The sequence below is a fragment of the Tenebrio molitor genome, chromosome 5, assembly GCF_963966145.1.
Source record: "Tenebrio molitor chromosome 5, icTenMoli1.1, whole genome shotgun sequence".
Classification (NCBI taxonomy): Eukaryota; Metazoa; Arthropoda; class Insecta; order Coleoptera; family Tenebrionidae; genus Tenebrio; species Tenebrio molitor.
The window spans coordinates 4,942,909-4,963,266 of record NC_091050.1 but is presented as its reverse complement, the minus strand read 5'-3'; the positions used below and the strand labels follow the sequence as shown (position 1 = coordinate 4,963,266).

At 33.1% G+C, this 20,358-nt stretch overlaps 1 protein-coding gene across 8 annotated transcripts in view; it reads left to right on the top strand.

Annotated features, from left to right (window-relative positions):
• The window catches only part of LOC138131951 (maternal protein pumilio-like), a 55,614-nt gene that overhangs the window by 9,562 nt on the left and 25,694 nt on the right, over positions 1-20,358 (top strand). For all 8 annotated transcript variants that reach the window (XM_069049241.1, XM_069049240.1, XM_069049237.1 and 5 more), the window contains 3 exons: positions 5,894-6,008; positions 14,590-14,884; positions 19,803-20,121. In XM_069049241.1, coding sequence (XP_068905342.1) covers positions 5,894-6,008; positions 14,590-14,884; positions 19,803-20,121 — 729 coding nt within the window. The remainder of the gene's footprint in view (positions 1-5,893; positions 6,009-14,589; positions 14,885-19,802; positions 20,122-20,358) is intronic.

Below are 20,358 nucleotides of genomic sequence, written 5' to 3'. Positions count from 1 at the left end.
TCTTTCAAAAACAACTTCAATAGTCCAAATATTAAGATGTTTTTTTCTTAAATGAAATCCTAGCAACATAAAATTACGGCAAACACACTTTGGAGGTGTAGATCTCTGATTGGTATTTTTATATTTTTTTGAAATTAGATAAGTTCGTAAGAATTTAGTCATATTTTCATAGATATCTTTGGTTTGAAATAAAAAAAAAAAATACTTTGAAACTTGGATAATGGATAGAATTTAATTACAGTAAATTTAATTTTATGTTGATTCAAATACATACATAGTTGCTAATGAGACCGCTTTTTTGTTGACACTATTGATTCAGTTTACGGTACAGACGCCTGCGGTAGTTGAGTAGTTGACCATGGAATTGGTTGTACTAACTGTCGTTTATATAGATTGTTTTAAAATCTGTCATTTTCCAATATTGTCACCCTTTCGGAAGTTTTGGGAGTTAGTTGAAATATGTACATACCTTAAAATGTAAATAAATCATTGATTAGCACACTAGCGGTGAGTGATCGAACAAATATTAGATTAGTTAACAGAATAACTTGGTATAAAAGTTGCTTTAAATTGATTATTTGATATTAAAAGTGATTTAAAAATATTATAAAACTATCGTTTATGCTATATATTTTGTTGAAAGGATACGTAATTATATTTGGAAATGTTGAATCAAGTTAACGACAGACGATATTGCAACGAAAGATTGTGGTTAGAAGTTTGTTTTGCCAGCGTCATCGCGTGAATTGTCACGAAACATGGTAATTTAATCTCGTTGATTAATATTTAGGCATATTAAATTTATGAAGCAAGTGCCAAATTTGACATTCAAATTATGTATTACCCTCCATATCATGCTTGACATTCAACTGGGCAAAGAATTTGTTCAAAAAAAGGCACATGACGCTGGGTCCTAATTTAAAATAATGCAGAATATTTATTTATTTTGTATAGTTGGTTGCAAAAAAAAAAAACGGGAACTGTTAGAATACAATTGACACATTCTTACAATTTTTTCATAAAACCTTCTCAGGAGAGATAGGTTAGAATTATGGTCAAATAGGTATTGTCAAGTAGACAATTAATTGGCAAATGAACAAAACCAAATTTACATTTCGAGAATTTTCTATTCCCGTTTTGGTAATTGTTCACTTTAACTACTTCTGGAATTTTCGCGTTTTTTCTAGCTAGACAGCCTCAGGGCGTCCTCCTAGATCGTGTCCCACCATTCAAACCTTGTGCAAATGCCTTTTTTTTCTCTCTTGTTGTGTTTCAAGGTCGCGTCAAGGTCGCGCCAAGTCTTAGTAGAACTAAAGGGTAAGGAAAATTTTCATTTGCACAAGGTATGAGTGGTGGGAAACGATGTAGGAGGACGCCCTGAGGCTGTCTAGGCAGAAAAAACGGGAAAATTCCAGAAGTAGTTAAAGTGAACAATGACCCCCGTTTTTTTACAACCAACTGTTTAAAGCTCAGATATTCAAAAAATCCGACATGAAATTAGAGCAGTCGTACATCGTATCACTCTAGTAAGCTGCGAACTCTTCCTGCCTCTCATTGTCAAGAGCTAACTAACTAGCTAGCCAATTATTATTATTATCAGTTAACCTGAGGTAAACGTCTGTGTAGTAGAAAATGACGAAATTATTTCGAGTTTTGAAATTTACCACCCAAAAAATACCAATCATAATCAAGACGGTAATCATAGTGACAGTAAAGTATGGCTTACAAATTTTTTTTTTTAAAGTGACAGAAATTGATGGCTAAATTTTTTCGGTCACCATAGTACGTACCAAGATGTTGCTATTTTATATCGTGTTTTCTTTAAATTTCATCTCAAAGTAGGCGTTGAAGAGTCGATTGTGAACGCACCACGAATTACAGATGACGGATCAGCTGTTTAAAGCTAACCTGACTTTGCGTTGTTTATGCTTTCACTCTGCAGACTGACGAGTGGTGCGTTCGACTCTTCAACGCCAACTTTGAGGTGACATAAAAAAAAATAAAAAAAAAGATCCCATACAATTTTTGACTAATATTGCCTAATATTGCGTCGACTGATGATCAAACATCGTAACTCTTTTGCCGCCACTCCGATAAAGTAAATTATGCCTCTAGCTAATACTCGTATGTACAAACCCCACGTTCGAAAATTTGTTTGAATTGTCAATTCTTGCAAGCAAATCAATGAATGTTTCCATATTGTGTGATTTTCGTGCAAAGCACTATATGGGGTGTGTTTATCACACCGGTATAATGTAGTAAGTCCACTTAATAAATTTAATCACCAATAATACAATTCTTGGAAATAAACATTTTTACATATTGATCTTTTCGAGTGAATTAAATGTTTTTGTGCGATAAAAACTTGACAGTTTTTTTTTGAAGAAAGAACGATCGTTCTAATACTAACAGTTTTTACTGTTCTTTATTCGAGTAATTTTTCTTTCGTGCTCCGTTATCAATGGATGTGTAAAAACAAGCGGGTATGAATTTTAGAGTTCAAATTATGTTTAATTTGAACTCTTGTTTTGAGGAATATGTGGAAAGTGATAAATAAAAAAATGTTTATTTTAATGAGTCCCATTGGTGGTTAAATTTATTACGTGGACTTCCATAACACCCGGTATATTCAATATTGTTATAAATCATTAATCTTGTTGGAATAATTAAAAGTTGCTCTGTATTTTTTTTTTTTTTTGGTAAGTGTAGAAGTAGATAAAGGGGTTGGTTTTTAACATCACCCCCAAAATTTTAATAATTTATTTTCTCCTCTTACTGATTGACCTACAATTTTGGCAAAATATATGAAGTGAAACTAAAGCTAGTGTGACACGGTACTAAATTTCACAGAAAATTTACTGGTAAATTTATCAGAAACTGGGAAGTAGTCTGTTTGCAACGTGTTCTAAAATTTTAAGTAAAAATGTCAGAAAATTGCGCAGAAGCCACAAATTGGTACAGGCATCAGCTGATGGTTATGACTACACAAAAATGTGACTTTGCACCCCTATTCTCCAATATGGCGGGACGAGCGGCAACCCCCCAAGGTCGCAAACTCAACAATATTAATAATATGCCTAATAGAAAATACCGGGTGATCAAGAAGGACTGTTCTAAGTTGGCAGTACAATTAAGAAATTTTTTTAATTTGGTTATGTTTTGTTGGTTTATTTGACAAATATCTGATATAGGTATAGCATTAACAACGACAAGCCACCAACAACCGGAAGTTACTCTTGTTATACGATTTAAAATACGATCCAGTGTTACCAACTTAAACAGTCCTTCTTGATCACCCCGTACATACCTGCCAAGTATAAACTTTTCTGTATCTTTTGCAAGGTGGAGCCATTTTTATGTCTCTATTGACTGGACTAAATGAACTTAATTTACTTAAGTACCAAATTAAACGTAATTTACATTGTTTTTAATTAAATGTAGGTGTTTTTAAATTTGTTTCGGAAAAGAGCAACAAATTACGCAAATCTGGATGAATATGTGGACCGAGATTTATGTTTGCGACAAGGCCAACATTGTTCTCATTTAATTCCCGACAGTTACTAGTTTGAGTTGAAAATATTGGGATTTTACAAGTACGACATATTCACTATAATTCATTCATTCATTCATTCACGCTGCTAGATATTTACCAAGAGAATGACAAAACACATTCGTAAAAGATAACATTCCGAAGGAGTCTGAGCTAATTTTTGAACTAGCATGTGAAATAGTGAATATAATCAATGAAGGGAAAATTACTTAAAAAAACTGAAGAATTCTTAAAATGGTATTTTGATACATCGAGTAAAAGGTTTTCACGTCAATAGCAAAGGTAGGTTTCAATTAATAAACATGGAGTGAGAATTAATTCGAAGCGAAATTGCACACATATTGAAAGCACTAAAAATCACCCAGAATTAAACGAATCTAGAACAGTTTTAACAGTTTTTAACGTAACGAAAAAGATTTCGGTAGGATAGGTAGGAAAAAAATTACACCACCGTTGTCACCTTATTTACTACAATATTTCGAAATAAGGCATCTCATTACAACGAACTTTTTTTTACCTATTATTTTTCTCTGTGATGAATGACATATCAACACAAAGTTTATTTTTGTAAAATCGTATCAAAATGAAGTCATGTATACAGTAATTTGCGGGCGTTAATAATGCCTTTTGCGCCCGAAAGCCTAAAGGAACAACCATTAATTTTATAGTTATTTTATTTGTTGCATCACATTGGCAACCAACAACATAACTCTTGATTTTTGAGAACGAATCATGTCATTTATTTTTTCAAAGCTTTAAGGTGGATTTAAATGATTTTACAAAAAATAATGTTTGCATTTCGGGCGTGAACGGCGATTTTGGCCCTTTGTCGTTTATAATCCCTCGGCCCTTCGGGCCTCAGGCTTATAATTCCGCCGCGGGCCAAAATCGCCTCCTTCACGCCCTTAATACAAAAATATCTATTTGGATATGCCAAATTTGATTTAAACCGGATGTAAGATAATTTTTTCAGCGACATTTTTATTTTTTACAAGCAGCGACAATTGCTATTGTGATATTTTTGTTAAATCATTCCCCATAATATGTCATATTAATGAAAATAATATCGTACTTACCGTAAGACAAAATGTACAAGAACAAATAGTTGTCCCGCATGATGGGTGGTACATTATGCCATTTAGTTACAAATCAAATGAAATTGTTAGATAAACACAATGTTAAAAAAAATGTGGTAATTTATTGAGGCGTACCAGTAAATTTCTTGGAATTAACAACGGAGACGCTAATGAAGTAAAATATATCTTGCGAAACTTACAATAGTCTTTTTTGTGCTATTTTCACACAAACGATTTGCATTTAAAAATATCTTTTTATATTCAAATTTATAATTAACGATTTGTCTTCGACAGCAGAAGCACAATAGCGAAAGCATTTGCATGTTACTTGGGGGAAACGTTAAGTGTCTATGGCGACGGTGTCGTAGTGCAGGTGGTTTGGCGCCGCCCGATTATTACGTGCGGGTGCAGTGCGACGGGTGCGGTGCCCGAGTATCGACCGGCAGTCTGGCTGGCCGGCGAGGTCTAGGCCAAAGACCCCTTAGGTCGCGACCTCGCCACCCTCTCTTTGGCTGATGGAGGATTCGATTTTTAATTACATTTAAAATGAGATAAAATAATGTAAATAAAATGTATCACATATTAAATGGAAATCTCAAGTTTTAACAAAAGTAAAACTCTATTCATTTTAAAAAATTTTCTTCTCAAATTAGAAAAGGAAAGTTCTGAAGAGAAAGAGTGTTAAATTATTTAGTTGTCTTTATTTCCCGTAAAGTACATATTTTTGAAATTATGTGTCTTATTTGCGCATTGGTGGAATGGAATTTGTATATGAATTTTATACCAAATTGGTATTTTTACTATGGCAGAAAACATACTCGTACAGCATTAATTAATATTTATTTTTAAACTGCATACTAAATTATTTTCTAATATCAGTTGTCTAATGACTAATTAAAAAAATCGTATGTATTTCATTCTTCCGGAACGTTAATAGATCAATTTTTCGAAAAATTATTATAACTGAATTACAGCCAGTTCAATGGATTTACGAGTATAACCATCTGATACAAATTTTTCTTTTATCTCTGATTTTTCTCAAATTCTAAATAATTTTATTTAGTTTAGGAATGAATAATGTTTGAAGGTGGTACTTCAATGATCTGTAAAATATTCATAGAATTTGTGTGTGGGTAAAGAAAGTTGTCAATTGTAAGGGGATTCCATTGTAGTCAGATACGTCTAGTACTCGGTGTTGAATTGTTTTTGTTATTGTGCTGAACAATTTAGTACTTGTCTGAATAAATGAAACATTATTTTGTTTTAGATTGCTCCAGCAGCAAAAAAGTTATGGGGTCTCGAAGCAAAAGACGCAAAATCGTTGGCATTGAATCACTTAAATCACGAGCAAGTATGGAGAGATTCGACATGGGCAGCACCAGGTAAACATTTTATTTATTTTTTTGAACTTACTTTTTGTACTCCAATTATACTGAGTGATTTGATGCTAAAAAAATGAAACATGTGGGGTAAGGTTTATTATACACTAAATTTAAGTGGTAGTTCTTTGATTTCACACAAAGTGTTGCTTAGCAATGATTTAGTAAGATGGCATACATACTACCAAAAAGACAGTAACATTGCATTAGTAGGTACGTCGAGTAACCTTATGTGGAGTATATTCTGTTGATGCGCTCCGCAACTTATTACTTTCGCCTTCAAGAGCTGACGAGAATAAGTAACAGGAGTCGGTATATAAATATGAAAACTTAATAGTCATTTATTATACAAGACCATAAAATGTTAATTTATCTTAGCGTTTTTTAGCGTCGAGACGATAATGAAATTTTATCGTCGTGTATAATATTCAGTTTTTTTTTCCTGTAGGTAGCATTTGTATTTTATTATTAAAACATTTTTTTTAAACCATTAGTAATCGTGTCAGGTTTTAAAATCTCGTTAGTATGAGCGTTGTTAAGGCAATAAAAAATAAAATAAACTTTATCTACCCTTGCTGTTAAAGTAGCACTTTATCCACCCTTGCGGTGGTGCTACTTTACCTTTTGATTTGAATAGATAAAAACACACTTTAACATCTGCTATAGAAAAAAGAAATATTCGCCAAAATAATCGTTGCAGAAAGATCTACATTTAATTCTTTCAATTACATATTTTATTTCGTATTTTCAATCTTTGTTTTACAGCGAGGCCTCCGTTTCACGTAATAAGTTGAATCACCAATAGAACTCTTTAAAATAAACATTTTTACATATTGATCTTTTTTTTTTAATCGAACATTCTTTTTTACATTTTTCTGACCCGTTAGTTGACACTTCCACACTTCCTGGTCATGGGATAATCATCAATATGTAATTGAAACGAAAGAGTGAGTGGAAATGTTTTTGTGCGGTAAAAATTTTACAGTTTTTTGAAGAAAGAACGATCGCTGTTCTAATATGCAACAGTTTTTACTGTTTTTCATTAGAGTATTTTAATCGAGTATATAATTCTTTTTTCATTTTTTATATCAATGGATGTGTAAACACATGAGCGGGTATGAGCAGTTTTTCAAATGTCGGTTAGTCATTTTAAAATATAAGATTTAAATAGGCACCGGTGACAATAAATAAAAAAATGCGTGCTGGAAGTAAATAAAAAAAATTCTGCTTCTAAAAGTAGATTTTACCAAAGTTTTTGACGTTTTTTCTGTCAACTAATACGTTGGTTTGATTGGCAAGTTCATTTAATTATGTAACGTGCTTCAGAAATAAAATAATGAATTTTAATTTTAATGTACATATATACCATTTTTTCAAAATATAATTTTCATTTCAATACATATTCAGTATAGTGTGTCATAAACACTACATGCTGATTCTCCACACTCATGCGTTATGCTCACTCCATACTGTGGACGGTGCGTGAAGTTTGTTCAGGTCCGGACAGAACTCTGTAAATAGACCCGCTTGAACCGCATTTACGTAGCATGTCCACAGAAAACACATACTATACCGCATAAGTGTGGAAATTTAGGATACACATGATGTGTATTTCACTCGGCGTGTCTTGTCACTTGAGGTTAAGTTTGACAAACTTTCGGCACTGCGAACGTTTGGCTAGTTGGCCACAGTGTGGAGCCGTCTTCTCGTAGCCGACGTTTCATTGAAGCAGGTCTCGCATACCGACTTCTATCCGAACTTCAACAAATGCCAACGTTGATAGAGTGTCACGTGTTGTAGAATACTATGCACATTAAGCGGCAAACTTTAGACACCTGCAACGTTCGGTTAGTTGGCTACACAGGTGTAATTAAAATACGCGGAAATAGGTAACGTGCGATCAACTAAAAAAAAATCGAGTTTCCTGGATTGTGCTATTCTGATGCTTTGATTGGTTCAAACCACCATTTTCGCCTACTCTGATTTTTTTTATTTGATCGCACGGTATTTTAAGCCGTAAACCAGCAAGACATTGAAGACGATTTGCACTGGCTGAAATTGCGAATTTAAAAATTCAAAATTCACCTCATTCCGGCCCGTGGTCGATGCTAATGAAGAGCAAATGAAAGTGAAATAATAAAAAAGCAACAACGAAAACGATTACCATGCAAGAAATTTGACACTGACACTGAATTGTGTCGAAAAAAACGTACAAATCACTTTCATGTATGTACTTTGTAAACCCTACCTTAGTCACAGTAAATGCTGAAAATGTTATCCTTGATGCGTGATACACGCCTGCCACCCTCCGCGCCATTTGTGTTGTGCACGAACCGAACCGTTGCACCGTGGAAGTAAACGTACTTGAAATAGGTACAACCCTCTCTGGAAACTGTTCCCGGTACAGTATTTGCACTTTGACCGCGTTGCCACTCGCCGCGATCACCATATCCGTTTAATTCCGCGTTTGTAAAATATTTAATAAAAAATACACTGGACCCGTTTGTGGAACTGCAATTACCTAATATGTAACTGACTTCGATAAGAATATTCTTTTTTGTCATACAGGAGTGTATGAAGTGTGTAAAACGCAAGAGTTCGATTTTTCTTTGCAATTGCTTTTTTTATTTCTATTATGAAACCAAGACAGTCAACTTTTATTTGGACAGTAGTCTGTTAGTTGACTTATTCAATAATAATAATAATAATAAGACAGTGGCGGTAATTGTTCACAGGGCCGAGCCGTGCCGGGAGTGCAAGGGGTGCACAGCACCCGGGCGGCAACCTACTAGGGGCGGCAAAATAAAATAAGTAAAGCTAAAATTATTTATACTGGTGTACAAAAGTTACTGTTTGATTTATTTTATTTTTTTTTCAACGGTGAAGGGCTCTTCTTTTTCTTTAAAGACAAGTGGGCAAGCATTCCAATAATTCATTTTACTTACACAATTTCGCTAATTCTAAATTCAGAGCGTTGTAGGGGGTCACTTCAGTAGTAAAAATATGGAAATAAAAAAAAAGTCGAGAATCCCCCCACAAAGATACATTGGTCTGAAGGTGCACTCTTTGAAGTGCGTTTTCTTCAAATACAGGCTGAAAAGTTCAGTGTTTATTGTTATTTATGGTGTAGATGATTGTGGAAAATAATAACGTAAAACAATTTTTGAAGAATAGCTTTACTTTGGAGTAAAAAAATCTTAAATGTTTGTAATTTTTCTTAAAAATGGAACGGCAACGCAGCTAGAACAGTATTTTGTCACTGTGGATATTCATATCCAGGCTGCTATGTATTGAACAAAATTAAAGTGCTTATATCTTCTTCACGAAGAGCGAATTTTTTTTTCGAGCTCCACTGGGTCCATCCCTACCACGCTCTGAATTCGGAATTCGCGAATTTTGAGACACCTGTATATAATTTATTTTTATCTAAACTACTAGCAGTTGTACAGAATACAGTGAGAAGAACGTACAAAAATTGAAATAACATTTTTCCCCAGCTTCAATTAAAAGTTGCAGGGTGTTGAAGTTAGAAATTTTGAACCAAAAATGCTTTTGAAAAAAAATTTTTTTTGTTCTAATTACATATATTAAACGGAGTATGCATTCAATTGCGATAACATTCACTAATTAAATTATTTTGTTTTAGTTCATTTGCTTTTTTAAAAACCGAAATTTAAAATTTTTGTTACACGATTTTTAATTAAATCTTAGTCATGTGCTCGTAAATGGCAATAAAAAAAAATCAAAATTTGGAAAAATAACAAAAAAGCGTTAGGAAAATGTTTGTATTATTTTTTTCACGTTCCTCCAACTCTACTTTATACGATTACAAGCAGTTGGTGCAGTCGTTTTGATACACCCTGTATAGGGGCGGCAAATTATTTCTTGCACCCGGGCGGCAGATACCCTTGGATCGGTCCTGATTGTTCACTTTAACTACTTCTGGAATTTTCGCGTTTTTTCTGGCTAGACAGCCTCACCCATTCAAACCTTGTGCAAATGCCTTTTTTTTTTCTCTTGTTGTGTTTCAAGGTCGCGCCAAGTCTTAGTAGAACTAAAGGGTAAGGAAAATGTTCATTTGCACAAGGTTTGACTGGTGGGAAATGATGTAGGAGGACGTCCGGAGGCTGTCTAGCCAGAAAAAACGCGAAAATTCCAGAAGTAGTTAAAGTGAACAATTACCCAGTGGCGTGTCCACAATTTATTGTCTAGATTGCCATGCCATTACATATTCATATTAGTTTTTGAAAAAAAGGCATATTTTTCCATTGATGGGGGGAGCCATTCAGTACTTTACGGGTTCAAATATTTTCGTATATGTTGATTACAGCCTGTATGTATAATGTGGAGAAGCATTGCCAAAAATAGATTTTAGTAAGTAAACCCCTGCAGTCGCCGCTACCGTACTGTTCGGTCCAAACTGGTGCCTGAGTACAAAAACACGCGAAGAAATTTAATGTTGTCAATGTTACTGATTACGCGGTAATATTTATGTATTATCAAAATCATCGGTAATATAATGGATGATTAACAATTTTGCACCAAATCATAGTTGAGGTTATGTTCACTGCGTTCCCGTACTTTTCTTCCGTGAATTCATTTTCAAAACAAATTTAATGAGAAATCAGGAGAAATCTTTTTCAAATTTGAAATAAACTCGTTCGTCAGGACGCAGGGTCAGTTACATTAAAAAAATGTTGACACTCAGTGTGACTAATATCACTGTTTGGTTCGTACCAACATGAGAACGTTTTGACAATTATTTATGAAATTTTTTTTTTTTTAGTCACAAAATCATTATCTGAGCTGTCAAAACTACCGTAATTAGTGTAAAATTAAAATTTTTTTTTTTAATTTTACACTAATTACGGTAGTTTTGACAGCTCAGATAATGATTTTGTGACTAAAACTATACCACATGCTTTTGACGATTTTCTATTTCACAGTCGCCTATGATCAATTGTAACTGTAATTCGTCGAACAAGTCAAAGTCGTCTCTAAAGTATGCATTTGTTCTCCAGTAATTCAAAACTAGCTATCTACCTAGGCTATTGATTTTTACGAATGTGCCCTTGTTTCCTTTTATTTAATACAATAGACACACGGCATTATGGGTTATGCTCTAATGAAAAAGAAGATTAATATGATCCAAAGGAAGACGTTTCGTCTGTATCGTACAAATCTTCTGCACTGATCGTATAAATCACAGAATTTGTTGGAATGTACGTAACAAGAGGATTCTCTGCATTGTTATGATATGCACAAAAAGGTTAGGAAAAAACAAATTTCGAGTATTAACTAAAACTAATCAAACTCTCTGTTGAAGCGATGAGGGAAAATGTATTTTTATTTATCGATTACTGTTCCAAGTATGTAGTAGTTTCTAAAGAAGAAATCTAAACAATTAGACAGCTCTTTGCATATTTTCAAAATGCAATTACATACATGATTTGTAAAATACAGGGTGTAATAGAAATGAGTGCATTTATTTTAATTAATTTAATTTAATTTAATTTTTTTTTTGAAAACAAATTCTGAAGGGTTTCAAAAATTAATCTAAATTTGCTTACCCGCCTATGGAACGATTTTAATCTAACCACATTTAATAAAGAAGCAAAACAAACAACAGTAATAAAAAAAACAAACGAAAGTGAAACCATTTTATTCTTCAAATGCAATACGAAGAGAATAAAAACATTCAGTTTTTACGATTCTTGTTTAAAAAAGTTTTCATATTTATAAAATTGCATTCAACGTTAACGGCACGTCAAAATAAAGGGGAACAGATCGCAATTTAATTTTGCAAATTCCAAGAAACTTTATTTAGATAAGCTGTTGTAATTGATGAGTACTATTACCGGTTAAAATAAATCCACTTTTTTTTGTTACACCCTGTATAGTCAGTAACGTATTTTGCGGTGTCAAATATCAATTACTTACCCAGGAGTTTTAATAGATTATGAAAAGTTACTCACTTTGAACAACTTTGTTAATAAACTGGCAATTTTTTATGCCATAGGTTCGTGACATTAATGGGTATACCATAAAATATGAGGGACTTGGAGTAGATAACATAATGTGATGGATCATTCTTATTGCAGCCTATAAACTGGCGCCTAATGAAAAGAGTGAAAACTCGTTCTTGTTAAATTTTTGGTGAATTCTTATGTACACACGCGGCCACCCAAAAGTGCACGAATTTTTTTTCACATTAATAATGTTACATAGGTATCATATTTCTTCAAGACTAACTTTAGAATCCTGACTTTTTTAAACAAAGCATACATTTGTCATTAAAAAAATGCATTTATCACAAACGCCACTGGACAGCTCCCATTAATCTAGGGAAAAATTGAGAACTCTGTTCCAGCTATCGTACCCTTTTGGGAGGCCGCGTGTGTACTTGTATCTAGGTTGGATCGTTATGAAAATATTTTTTTTATTGAAAACTTAAATATATATACGGCGTGGTCCCGATATAACCTGCCAAAAAAATTCTGGTTCCTTAGAAGGATCTAACGAGTCCGGAAAAATATTGAATCAACAGTTTCAAAATGCATTATTTTTCAATAAAATTAATTTTTATTTATCCAGAAAGGATAGTTGTATAATGAGGTCCTAATGACAAGTGAAATTAAAGATACTGGTTTTAATGTTTGCAATAAACGTAATCTGCGTTTTTCTTACGAATAATTTCAATATAAAATGACGAACTAAGATACAATATAATATCTTGGGCAAACCAAATTAAGTAAATACGTTGTTTTAATCATGTACTGATTGACGTTGCCCTCCCGATTTCGCACGCTCTCGGTTGCTATAGTTTGTGACGGTGACTGATTGAATTTGGATTGCCCAGGGTAGTTGCTAGGGTAACAGACGCCGACGTGACCATGGAGACTGCTGCCGACGCCCGACACGCCCATTATAAACTGAACATCGCGTGTAAATTGAATGTTGGTTGGTGGAGCTTTTCCTGTACCGAGTTCTCTTTGGAATAAAAACTGTAAAAATCATGTATTTCGGAAGGTTTATAGACAATCTGTTAAAAATCGAATGTTATTATACAGGTCGGGGATCGTTCACGAGCACGCAAAAAATCGCGACTTTTACTTAATTAAAATTGGCGATATTTTATATACATACTTAACTAATTATTGATTAGGTATATTTGAGATTTGTTAATAAATAAGGCCGTAACAGTTTTGTTAGTTTTCTGATATTAACTGTTAATTTCCCTATAAAGTTTTTACACTCAATGAATCTGTACCTGCTAGCGCATCAAACCCTGGTGGCACAATTACAAACTTTGATTTGGTTGGCTAAATAATTAGCTTTTTTATTTAACCGCAAACCAGACGCGTGATTTATGGCAAAATGGTCTAATTTGCCAACAAAAGTAGTGGTTTTAAACCTTTTTGCCATAAAATTCACAGTTTACATTGTCACCTAAATTTACGACAGCACAAGTAGCAGCTCATAAATAAAAATGATTTTCAAAGTTAAAATGTAAAATTCAAAATTTGACTTTTTGGTTGAAATTTACTTTTTTTGGCCTTGTAAGTGAAAAATTATCAAAAAATTATGAAATGTCCCTTACCAATACCCAAGTAAGTGTGAAAAATTTCGACAATTTTATTTAATTAAAGTCGCGATTTCCCACGTGCGCGTATACGATGCAAGACCCTGCATTAAGTGACTTCATACGAGTATTTATAAAACAAATATTTATATTTTTGTTTTGTTTTGTTAGGTAGTCTTACGTTGTCAAATAAAACAAAATTGACCCTTTATCTTACAAGAAGTAGACCACAATTTCGAGCATATGCTCTTAACTATTTTTAAACTTATTTGTATTGGTTGCAGATATTCTGTATCCACGTATTTGATATTGGAATTTATTTAGTTTGTTTTTAATATGTTTTGTTATAATCTGACTAGCTATCATTGAGGATGTTGCCAAAGTACTGAAAACTGCTGGTCCATTAGAATAATTTCATTGTCATTATTCAAAGAGACGTTGTTTTGAAAAAGACATGTAATAAACTCATTGTTATACATTTAACAGATGTAAAAACAGAATTTTTTCTTAGCTTGCATGGTACTACATAAATGAAGAGGAACTTGGTCTTCTTTTAAAAGTTAGCAAGCTATTTCCAAAATTTTAATTCAGTTCATGATGACTTGTGTATTAATAGGGAGAAGGAACATCAGTATAATAATTTTATTATACTGATGTTCCTTTCCCTGTTTTATATACATACAAGACATTTGTCTTGTATATAAAACAGGGAAAGAGATTATATTCTTAAACGCGTAGTGCCATGCCATAACATATTTAATTTGATGCTTAATATGCATTTGTTAATTTTTCTTTATTTAATTTTATTTAATAAATAGGATCTATGGAAATGAAGTGATAATTTTTTTACAAGCAATTTAAGAAACAGTTATGACGTGTTTGGTTAAGCAGTTTTGATAGTTAAAATAGAAGATAAACCAATTATGTATTATCAAAATTTATGTAATTTTCTTATCGTGTAGGTAATAATCTTTTTTTTTTGTAAATAAAATGAATTTGCAGAACATGCGGTCTCGGCGTCACTTGCCATGGGTCGACGCGGAGGCTTCGTAGGAGGCGATACCGGCAGCATACTTTCGCCCCGAGGGTCAGACAACGGAGGTCTCGGCGTCAAAATGGTGGAATATGTGCTGGGAGGTTCACCAACAAATAAGGACAATATTGGACTGGAACCGAGGATGCGTGCCTTGCATTTGGTTGACGACAAAGACAAAGATAAGCCTCAAAGTCCAAAAGAAGAAGTAAACGGTCAAACAGTTCAAAATGGTCAAGTTTCAGAAGATGAAAAGGGTTTCAAGTGAGTTTTGATAAACCGTACATATTTAATATCGAGAAAATTTGGTACCGTTACATTTTTTTTTGCGCCAGAGAACTCAAAACAAAATTTCTAACTAGACAAATTGTGCGTAAATTTCATATAAATTTATATAGACAAAAAAAAATTGTTTCTAATTATTTTTATTATCATTTATCGAGAAGTGAGTCAAAAAGAAATTGCCAATTTTTATTACATAATTAATTACATATGTAATACATAGCTCTTTGTGTTATTCAACTAAAAATTGAAGTACGAGTAGTCCTATCTTACAAAGGTTCTAATGAGTAAATGCGCTCTTTGAAATGTGCACTATTAAATAACCATGTGGTTACCACCTACTCCAAACGTATTGTTTTTTTGAAGTTACTTTTTGGTCATAAAAAAAAAAAGTTGTTCCTGTAGGAAGACTCATGAATGGCAAAAATTTTTAAAAAGAATTATTTATACAATGTCAACAAAAAAAAAAGAAACAGGACAGGCCGCGGTTATGGAACACACTTTCGAAAACATGCGATCTGGCTTGAATCATACTAACAGGGATGATAAAGAGAAATTTTGCCGAAACTTCTACCTCGAACAAACACGGCTGCTATAAACCCAGTCACCATTTTCTTGGTTCCCATTTTGAAAATAGGATTCTGTCTTAAAACATTTTGGGTTCTCAGTTAAATGTCAATTGATAATTATATTAATAGATAAAGTTACGCTGCAAATTTTCAGACATGTTGTTTTTAATAGCGATCCCTTCTTTTTACTTCCATGTTCAGTAAGGAAATGAAAGTATGGTGTTTGGGTCGAAAAGTCGTTTCCGAGATAAGATCAAATTCCAATTGTTCAATGCTCAAACCGTAAAGAAAGGTGATTTTTCGTATGGCGGGTCTGCGTACGTATGCCTGTCTGCTGGAATTTTCTTTCGTTTATAATAACTTGTGAAAAATGCACCGATGACAACAATGTTTCTTTGTGGAAAATATTTGCTTTTATGAGGATTCAAGACCTATTATTAAATAATACTTGGCGCAAGTTGGATTAGCTGTTTTGAAAATACGCGTAATTTTGTGTTTATGGGGTATCTAAATGAAAATCTGGTCAAGCGCGCATTGTCACAAGTTCTATTTGTTCCTCTGTGCTGTAGCTTATGCTGACTTACGAAACCTTGAAGCTGTCACCCCTAAGTTTAACTTCCAATTTGTGAAAAAAAATTCTTTTTTGTTCATTTTATGCTTTTTTTCTATTGAAAAATATTTTTATCAAAACCAACTGATATTTAATGTTACAAAATGGTTTATTCAATTGAACAAATGGCATTTATTACTGAAAGTTGTTTCCTCAACGGGCGGAAGATCAATGGTGAATGGTAGAGTGGTTTTTCTCTTTAAATTATTCGCGTTATAAATGCATAGATTAAATGTAATATTATGTTGGGCATAAATTAATAAAATTAAACTTCGACTTGCATAAAGTTTAATTTGAGTGGAGACACTTGCTATTGACATTGATGTATTTTTATCGATATTAAAAACTGGCGGTAATCTGTAACCAATCAGTGTTGTCCTATGCGCCATTGGCGGTTGCCATTACCGGTTTTCGTCGTCCGTAATTCGTAGTGCAGAAATAGATCATAAACGGATTTCAGTGTTCTGTATTCCATATTGGTAAAATATTAATTACATGTTTTCATGTTTAATTCTTCAAACTAATAGTATTTACTTAGGTATTTATTTTTGAATTAAAAATATCAGTTTGTTAAAAAGAACTAAACAAATATTATAGAGGTTGTATTGGTGCTCAGATCCAGGACTATACAGAAATATGTAGTAAAAAACGTAAAATTAAGACGTAACACAGGTGCAGAAAGGTGCATCAACACTTAAAATTTACGTAAGAATGAAATTCGTAAATAGCTGAAATTTTGCGGCTATTTTGGATTCATTATTACATAGTTACTTGCAGGATCTTAAGAAATTTTACATAATTCTTTATTATGTATTTGTATTCCCAAAAAAATAAAACGACATCGTTTGTTTCATTTTACGTTTTGGTGTAAATACCGAATTGTGAAGCAAATTAAGTATGTATAATAGCAATAACTACAAAGAAAATGAATGGTAAAAAAACCGTTCGTCAAGTACAAAATTGCCATTCCGTTTCCAGTCGCAAAACTTTGAATCTGCTGAAACAACCCGATAGTTCATTATTCTTCGCTCAAGGTCTGATCTCTACCTTGGGTCGAGTCAATGACACGTGCATGTTTTGTACGTCGGTTGTCAAGGTGACGGTACCCCCACTACTCACACAAATATATCGAAGAAGTGCGCTTTGTTGGACGGGAGCAAGCGCCATCTACTGTTCGGTTGGCGTAATTTTTACAGATATTTTCATTGCTATCCAGAGGGAAGCGTCATCTATCGGACTTACGGAAACAGATTGCTGTGTGTCAAAGAATACATTCCTGTAAACAAGCTGGACAAAATTGTTGTTATGGGCACGACCTGCTGTATTATAACCGGCCTGTTCAAAAGTGTAATTTGAGTGATCCCCGCAGAGCGCTAGTGTACGGGCGCTTTTTGGGGATTATATTCATCTTAAGTTTTTGTCACCGAGAGTTTTTCTCGTTCAAATGACATTCGAAATTAAAATCAAAAACACAAAAATACAATTGTGTTCAGTATTGTTTTAGAAAGAAAATATGAACTTACTGTACTCAATCTTAACTCTAAAATCGTGTCTAGACATATTTTTCCGATTTTTTATTCTTTAGAAGCGCCCGTACTGTGGCGCCCTCATCGGCGAAAATTGGCTCTTTCTCGGAAACATTTTCGCAATGCTTTTTTTGTGAAATGAACAGGCCGGTTATTATACAGCAGGTCGTGGTTATGGGAAACTGTTGTAAATTGATTCTTTGATTATAAATTTCAATTGTGAAATTCCAAACTACCGAATTATTAATACGCTTTAGAAGTTAAAAACGTTGTAATAATTTCAAGGAATGGTTAAATGTGTCTGCGTTTATTTGAATGATTACGGGAAATTCGTTTTCTGAATAATATTTTTTATATCGTGCAATCAAAAAATTTGTAATCGAGTTAGCCTTGGAAATGACCTTCAACTAAGTACAATTTACACCGATAAATGTCAAATACAATTTAAAAAATGAAAAAAAAAAAATGCTCGAAACAATAGTTGTTTTTTTTTTATAAAGGTTTTAACATTAAAGCAAGCAAGCAAGTGAATTGAAAAAATATATAGGGCGTTCAAATGAAATCCTGGGCTGGGAAGGCGTTGGAAACCATCAATTGTTTTGCTTTTTTAAAGCGTAAATTGACAGTTGTAATTAGAAGAGCATGTTGACAGCTAACCTAAAATTTATAAACAAAAAATCTTTCGATTTTTTTCTTTCTTTGCGATGTTTTATGGTAAAAATAGAACAACTAACTATTGCTCTTCTCGAAGTAAATATCTAGGTGCATCCTTTGCTGAAAATAAATACACTGATTAAACCTACTCGTGTCAAACGGCGGGAAATTCAAACCACTGTTGAAAATGGTTTAATGTGTATTGCATAAACGACTACCAGAAAATATGAATGTGAGAAGGAAGTTTGTTTGTTTGTTGATATTTCCTGCAAACGTGTGCAGCGGTAGTGTAAATTATAACGAAATGTCTACCAAGGATCCAGCGAAAATTTTGAATTAAAGTGAAAAAAAATAGTTGCAAAAGCTTCAAGTTTTACATGTTTAAATCATTCCGTATATCAAATTTTTCTGACTAAAATTATGTAATCTTAAAATAATGTAACTTTAGGTGCCACAATGAAACATTTTTGTAAGAAAACATGCGCGTTCAACTCTAAGGCAGATTTTATTTTAAATTTTCTTGATTACATAGTACGTATAATCGAATAAAAAAATGCTTGGTCAAAAATGAGCTTTTCACGTATGTGAATAGTTGAAGAATCTTTAAGAACTACAATCAGAAAAACGTAAACTATGAAAACTATTTGCTTTTCATAACTGTACATATGTAATATACGGAAATTACTAATACATATTGAATAAATTACGTTGATAAAAACTGAATAATCAAAATTTTTTAAATAGTTTTGTTTAAAACAACGGAATTTTGAAACGTGTTCAGATAACATTGGTTGCCATGTAAAATACTGTAATTTTTCAAGCAAATAAAAATACGAGTATGTTTTAAAATATGTATGTTAATTTGTTTGCGACGTATAGAAAATCGTGTATTTTACTACATACATATTTGTGTTTAAGTTGTCAGAAAATTTTCTTATTTGAAAGCTTACATTTTGAACATTTGTACATGGTTCTTTCGAACGTGTTTTAAAATTATTTAATTTTTAGGAGTTTTCGTTGGCAAAACACAACTCAAAACAGAATATGTATTTTAAACCAGTGAATATTTGATGTAATTGAATGTTTGTAATTGCACTTACAAAAGAACAGAAAAGTTGAATTATATCATTATGTACTTAATATCCTTCGTATTTAATTTGAAGAAGTATTTTTGCACAAAAGCTTTTTTTGTTCGACACTGTCAGAATTTGAGAATTTTCACCTGTGTGAACGGATTTTAATAAATTTGACAACTTGTCAAAACGAAACGTCAAGCTAATTTTAGACAACTTCAGAGATTTTGAGCCTTTGGGGGGCTCGTCGAACAAAAAAACGTTGCATTCAACTCGTTCTAGTGTAATTTGGGCTTTTTTTGGCACTCGTGGACCTTTAAAACTCTCGTTTCACTCGAGTTTTAAACTGGCCCACTCATGCCAAAAAAAGCCCAAATTACACACGAACTCGTTAAATAAACTACTATTCTGTGCATTAAGTGTTTTTTTTTTTTTAATTAATATTTTTTTTTATTTACAAAATTACAGTCGCACTCCCGGCAGTCGACAACCGTCTCCTGCCGAAGAAGAGCTTACGAAAAATGGGATATCATTAGATCCCACTGTGGTTGTTATGAAACCACAAGAACAGTTGCCACCACATCTCCATCATCATTTACCACCTCATTTGGCACCTCACCTAGGTGTGACTTTAACAGAATCAGTGAATCAACAGTTCGATCATTTTGAACAACCACCGCCAGCTCCTTATGACCAACAACCTCACCAGTATGCCGCTCCTCCACCACAACAACATCAAGTTGACAGTGCGGTACTACAGCAACAACAACATAACTTTGATGTGCAGGTAAGTTTTTATTCTCTACATTTAAATACTGCATTTAGATATCCGGTCTAAATAAGCTCAAATTTCGTATCCCACCCTAAGCAGATTAAATGATTATTGTCGTTTACAACCCAAAAATGATCGTCGATGTCTGTGTATTTCTTTTAAAGCGATCTCTATTATTACTGTAGTGTTTTGTTTTCCGCACTTTCAGAAATAAGTTTTTTGAGTTACTTCATATTTACTAGCGCAATTTGA